At 46.1% G+C, this 6,408-nt stretch overlaps 1 protein-coding gene across 1 annotated transcript in view; it reads left to right on the forward strand.

Moving 5' to 3' along the window:
* The window catches only part of ENPP6 (ectonucleotide pyrophosphatase/phosphodiesterase 6), a 70,775-nt gene that overhangs the window by 31,779 nt on the left and 32,588 nt on the right, over positions 1 to 6,408 (forward strand). Inside the window, exon 2 of the mRNA XM_003792788.2 lies at positions 5 to 184. Coding sequence (XP_003792836.1) covers positions 5 to 184 — 180 coding nt within the window. The remainder of the gene's footprint in view (positions 1 to 4; positions 185 to 6,408) is intronic.

Raw genomic sequence — 6,408 nt, forward strand, 5'->3', positions numbered from 1 at the left:
GCAGGCCGCCATTGTGAGGTGCACCAGATGGTCGGGAACCACATGTGGGATGCCAGCACCAACACGTCCTTTGAGATCGGTGTCAACAGGGAGAGTCTGATGCCTCTCTGGTGGAACGGGTCAGAGCCTCTGTGGGTCACTCTGACCAAAGCCAAGAGGAAGGTCTACATGTACTACTGGCCAGGTGAGTGCTGACATCAGATCCCAAAACTGCCCATCTCAAACACCATGGAGTCTCCAGGGACAACCAGTGTAGCATTACTGTTTAAAGACCCAGCCAGGGATTTAAAAAATGGGAACTTTATTTAAAAATTTTTGTTGTATGGATACTTTTTTTGAAAAATTGTTTCGGGGGACAGAATCTCATTCTGTTGCCCTGGGTACAGTGCTATGGCATCATCATAGCTCACAGCAACCTCAAACTCCTGGACTCAAGGAATCCTCCTGCCTCAGCCTCCCAAGTAGAGGTGCCCACCACCCAGCTGGTTTTTCTATTTTTAGTAAAGACAGGGTCTCCCTCTTGCTGAGGTTTGTCTCGAACTCCTGAGCTCAAGGGATCTTCCCACCTCAGCCTCCCAGAGTGGTGGGATTACTGGCATGAGCCACTGTGCCCAGCCAAAATTTTTGTTTTGAACACCCTAACAACAGGCCAGACCCAATGCTATTTCTTGATGCCTTTGGTTCAGCAATACTGCTGCGGGGGAGGCGGGTGTGTGTGTGTGTGGCATGTCTATGCTTTTCTTTCACAGGCAAAATTTTGGCAATACAGGAGTGATCAATTGTAAGATTTTTATTTGCCTTAACAAAGAATTTGGTGTACTGTTTCTATAGATTTCTGAGTTCCTCTCAAAAATATAAAGCCCTCACAACCTCTCGGTAGTGCCTTAAATGAAGTCCCTTTGAATTAAGGCTCCCTTGCACATCCCAGATTGGTGAGGGAAATAGTCCTACTGACGGCGTGTCCTCGGGATGCTCTCAGTCTTGGAGGCTTAGCATTCATGGTCAGGGAAGAGGGGATTCGGTGATAACAACATAACAGGCTACCAATGTCTTTGCATGGGTGGGATTCATTCTTTAGGCAAACAGGCAACTTGAGTTTCCTGTGCGCATGGTTGTACATAGTTTTTTCCTAATTCTTTTTTTTATTTTTAAAAATTCTTTAAAATTGTTTTAAATTTCAGATTAATATGAGGATGCAATTAGGTTATAATGTTTGTATTTGTTAGGTAAGTTTCCTGTTGTAGCTGTGTCCTGCACCCAGGAGGTGTGCCATGTGCCCTTACGTTGTGCCCATTAGGTGGGAGCCCACCCATCCCCCTCCTTCTTCCCCCTTCTCTCTCCCTCCCCCTTCCCCCCCAACTTGAACTGAACTGAGTTTTTCTCTTTTGTGAGCATGTGTTAGTTCATCTATTGGGTTCATACCAGTATTGAGTAAATTGGATACATGTGTTTCCATTCTTGTGATACTTTACTAAGAAAAATGTCTTTCAACTCCATCCTAATTCTTTTTTGTTGAGACAGAGTCTCACTCTGTCACTCCGGGTAGAGTGCCATGGTGTCATCATAGCTCACAGCCACCTCCAGTTCTTGGGCTCAAGTGATCCTCCTGCCTCAGCCTCCCGAGTAGCAGGGACTATAAGCACCCACCACCACGTCCGGTTAGGTTTTCCATTTTTAATACAGATGGGGTCTCACTCTTGCTCAGGCTGGTCTCTGGCTCCTGAGCTCAAGCAGTCCACCTGCCTTGGCTTCCTAGAGTGCTAGGATTATAGGCGTGAGCCAGGACTCCCTTATCTTACAAAGAAACTCCACTTTTCACAGAGGTGGACATTAGATCAAGGAAGCACATTGGTTCATGGCCCAGCTCTTCAGCCAGGCTTGGATGACAAGGTATGAAGCTGAATGATTCTACCGCATTCTGAGGTCATTATCAGCGGCATGGTTATCAACCAGGGTTTGCAGAAGTGCAGGAGAGGGAATGGATTCAGCACCCCCTTAAAACAAATCCAAGGGCCATCAAAATGAATATGGCCCACCCTTCTTTGGCATCTGGTTAGTTTAACTTCCTGTATCTTTGGAACTTCCGTCCTTCATGCTTTGAAGGGCACCCCACACCCACCCAACATCCCCAGTACCCCACAGAGCTGCCATAAAGCGGGGGCAATTCTTAAATAGGGGCCGCCCATATTCCCCACATCTCTCTGCCCAGGTTCATATTATGAGTCCTTATCTCCTCTGGAGACTCAGAAGGTATATATCACTGAGTATCCAAAAAACATCTGAAAGCATAAAAAATATCTTACTGTTCCTCCAAAATAGCTCCTTCAGGACAAGAAGGGCCTGATCACTTCCTTCAATTCACAGTTCAACTGCAAATGGGGTGTGACAAAATGCCTCCAGATCAGTTCTAGCGTAACAGTCAGGAGAGAAGAAGCTAACAAGACATCCTCCTGGAGTTTCCTCCACGGCCTTCACGGAGATTAGTTGAAGATCTGGCTGTGTTGAAGTCTTCCCAGAAATGGAACCAAAGTGTCTGTCCTATAGACGCTGTCCAGCGCTTCAGAATGGAATACATTACATTGCCCCCTGAGATCTGGTGTCTCTGCTGCCGGCCCAGAGGGGCTCCTCCTGGGGGACAGTCATGGGACCCTGCTGTTCGTCCTCTGTCTGTCCACATAGGTCCCTCAGCCCCAGCCTAACAGGGTGAGTGCTGACTTATCTCTGCAAGGTCAAGTGCAGTGCAGGGGCATTTCTTCTAATCATGACTTGACTTTACTTTTTTTCTTAAATCCTCCTTTTCCTCCTCCACTCCCCACAGGAAATTGCACAGAGCTCTCGATGAGGCCTGGAAAATTGTTATTGCTTCAGTGAGCTGGGATATGACATTTAGAGCCTCACCACTTAGTCAATATTTGGAAGTGCAATTTAGGCTGGGCCTAGGGGCTCACACCTGTAATCCCATCACTCTGGGGGTTTAGGCAGGAGGATCGCTTGAGATCAGGAGTTCAAGATCAACCTGAGCAAGAGTAAGATGCCATCTCTACTAAAAATAGAAAAACTATCTGGGCATTGTGGTGGGCACCTATAGTCTCAGCTACTGGGAAAGCTGAGGCAGGAGGGTTGCCTGAGCCCAGGAGTTTGAGGTTGCTGTGAGCTATGATGCTGTAGCACTCTACCCAGGGCAACAGAGTGAGACTCAGTCTCACCAAGAAAAAAGCAAAGCAATTTAGAAGTGGCAGTAGTTCTTCTTGGCCAAGCAGATAAAGCAACAGGCTAAAAAACTGATGGTGGTGAAGACTGCAAGATGCCTCACTTCAAGTCTAGTGACAGTTAATATTGCCAACAGACCATTTAGCACTGCACCTAATGTTCCCAATGAGCTGTGCAGACAGAAATGGGCCTCAGCAAATGATCCCAGGCCCTAAATCAAAGATTGCTTTGGGAAGGCCCAAAGAAATCAGCCAGCAAGTGTACGGGTCTGGGACCCAGTAGCATTCTACAAAAGACAAGACCTTAGTGTGCATTCTTCATGAAGTTTATCCCCCACCCTACCCTTCTAGTTTGATGCCAAAGGAGTTTTATTGAGGAAGGAAAAGAAGAGAGCCCAAAAATTATAATTTCACATCAGAGAGCAACCCAAAGCAGAAAGGGAAAATAGAGAATACAGAAATTATTCTTCTAAGACATTGTGTGGAAATAGTTTGATTTTCCTGGATTATCAGTGCCACCTTAAATGATGGCAGCAGTTTTTAGGTTTATTCTGATAGCTATCGTTTAAGAAAAAAGGAATAGAAAATAACAACCTTTTAAGAGTCTGTGGTGGAGGGTCTTTGGAGTTTGAGTCCCTACATCTCCCGGCAGACATCTTCCAGCATACATTTTGCAATGTCAACCTCCTTCAGCCAAGCAGCCAGGAGGATGTGGGTGCAACCCCTCCCGTGCAACCTCTGGGAGTGCGGGTGGGTCTAGGCTCTTCTCTTGGCTTCTTCCTGTCCTGGGCAGGTGTTCAGGACAATAAGATACCTTCTCTGTAGAGAAAGACATGCATTCAGCTTCCATGGCCCACTTCCCAGAAGTGGACTGGGTGGGGAGTTAAGAAGTAAGGGTCAGACCCAGCCACTGTCAAGTTTTGGTTGTTATAATCGAGGTGATCGCATCTGGGTAAGGAAGAGGCACATGTTGGCTTAGTGGGGAGGAAGTGTGGGTCGCCTGTAGCCTCTTCCTCCTTCCTGGCCTGGTGGATCCCTGGCAACCTTCAGGGAGGTATCAGGCTGACCTCATATGCACTCAGGCACAGGGGACGTTTGGAGTTCAGCATGTATGAGGTACACGGATTAAAATGACCAGTCGCTGTACATGACACCAAGCATCTGGATAAAAACTTCAAATTTTTTCAGGCAAATATTTGACATGGCAAATAGAAGGGATCTGGACTTTTTTTTTTTTTTTTTTTTTTGAGACAGCTTCATTCTGTCACCCTGGGTAAAGTACCATGGCATCACAGCTACAGGAACCTCGAACTCCTGGGCTTAAGCGATCCTACTGCCACGGTCTCCTGAGTAGCTGGGATTACAGATGCCCACCATCATGCACAGCTAGTTTTTCTATTTTTAGTAGAGACAGGGTCTCGCTCTTGCTCAGGCTTGTCTCAAACACTTGAGTTCCCACCTGGGCCCCCCAGAGGGGCCGTGGATATTCACTACATTTTCCAGTACTGTCATGTTTGGCATTAGACTCTGAGACCTATGCAACTTTAGAACTGGAAGAGGCCTTACTTAGAACAGTTTGCTGGTTCTTACACTTGTAAAAATTGATCAACACTATGGATCTCCTTTCTAGAAAAATACACCCACATATGCTACCCTCACAAGTTTGTGCTCATGTAATATGGAAGCCTGCAGGGACGAGGATTGCCAAGTGGGCTTTGACGTGCTAACACATACGTGCCTATGTCAGCAAATTGATTTGATGTTTTTATGCAATGGAAACATATGTTTAAAACTCATCATAATATCAAACAAAACCTAAACTTGTAATTAATGCTGTCTGGCCAGGGTAGGCATGGGTCAGAATTCCGTAAGCTTCCTTGGGCTGAGTTCACGTTGCATCATTTCCTCTGTTAGTAACTTTGGCAAGGTCTGCACTGCTCCTGTTGTCTGTGCCAGCAAGAAAAAAAGTTTACGAATTCGCATTTCAAGTGTGAGATTGTCTCCAAAGATGTGATCTTCAGAAGCATTCCGCAGGATTTCTAGGTGTCGACCACTTCTACTGCAGAGAAATTGAGGAGGCGCTGCCTCTCTGGACGGTTGTCTGCCCAGGGCCAGTCTTTTTCTGTAGGATGATGTGTTGGGCAAAAGAATATAGGGCATTATGTTGATTAGAACACTTTAAAGAGCGCTCAACTACAACTTGGACTCTACCTACCAAATGCAAACAATGATCCTAACTATCTGTACCCTCATATTAATCTGAAATTTTTTTCTTTTGTTTGTTTGTTTAGCAGGCCCTGGCCAGGTTTGAACCTGCCAGCCCAGGTGCACAGCACTGACAGCCTAACCATTGAGCTGTGGGCACCAGCCTAATATGAATTTTTTTAAAAAAGAACACCTTAGGCTCGGTGCCTGTAGCACAGTGGTTACGGTGCCAGCCACATACACCGAGACTGGCAGGTTTGAACCCAGCCTGGGCCAGGTAAAAAACAATGACAACAGCTACAAAAAATAGCCAGGCATTATGGTGGGTGCCTGTAGTCCCAGCTACTTGGGAGGCTTAGGCAAGAGAATTGCTTAAGCCCAAGAGTTTGAGGTTACTGTGAGCTGTGATGCCACAGCACTCTACCAAGGCCAACATAGTGAGACTCTATCTCAAAAAAAAAAAAAAAAATAGAACACTTTAAAGAGAAATCTAGGGACAAACTCCCATCCTTCACAAATCATAGCAAATCCCTTTCTTCACAAAACATCTTTAAAAGTGTGGCCCAAGGCCCTGCAGTGGTTCTTGGGAGATAGCCATGAGCAAAAGTGACCCAGGCTGTCCCTACCCTGCACCCGCCATCCAGTGAGGGAAACTAATAAGCTAATACTAACCCAAATTATTGTGAAAGCACAATTATTAAAAGTGCAATAGTCAGCTGGGTGTGGTGGCTCACATCTGTAATCCTAGCACTCCGGGAGGCCAACATAAGAGGATCCCTTGAGCTCAGGAATTCAAGACCAGCCTGAGCAAGAGTGAGGCCCGGTCTCTACTTAAAATAGAAAAAGTAGCCAATGCTTTGTGGCAGGCATCTTTAGTCCCAGCTACTCAGTAGGAGGACTGCTTGAGCTCAGGAGTTTGAGGTTGCTGTGAACTATGATGCCAGGGCACTCTACTCAGGGCCACAGAGTGAGATGCTATCTCAAAAAAAAAAAA

This window comes from Otolemur garnettii, unplaced genomic scaffold, assembly GCF_000181295.1.
Source record: "Otolemur garnettii isolate 467f Iridium unplaced genomic scaffold, OtoGar3 scaffold00061, whole genome shotgun sequence".
Classification (NCBI taxonomy): Eukaryota; Metazoa; Chordata; class Mammalia; order Primates; family Galagidae; genus Otolemur; species Otolemur garnettii.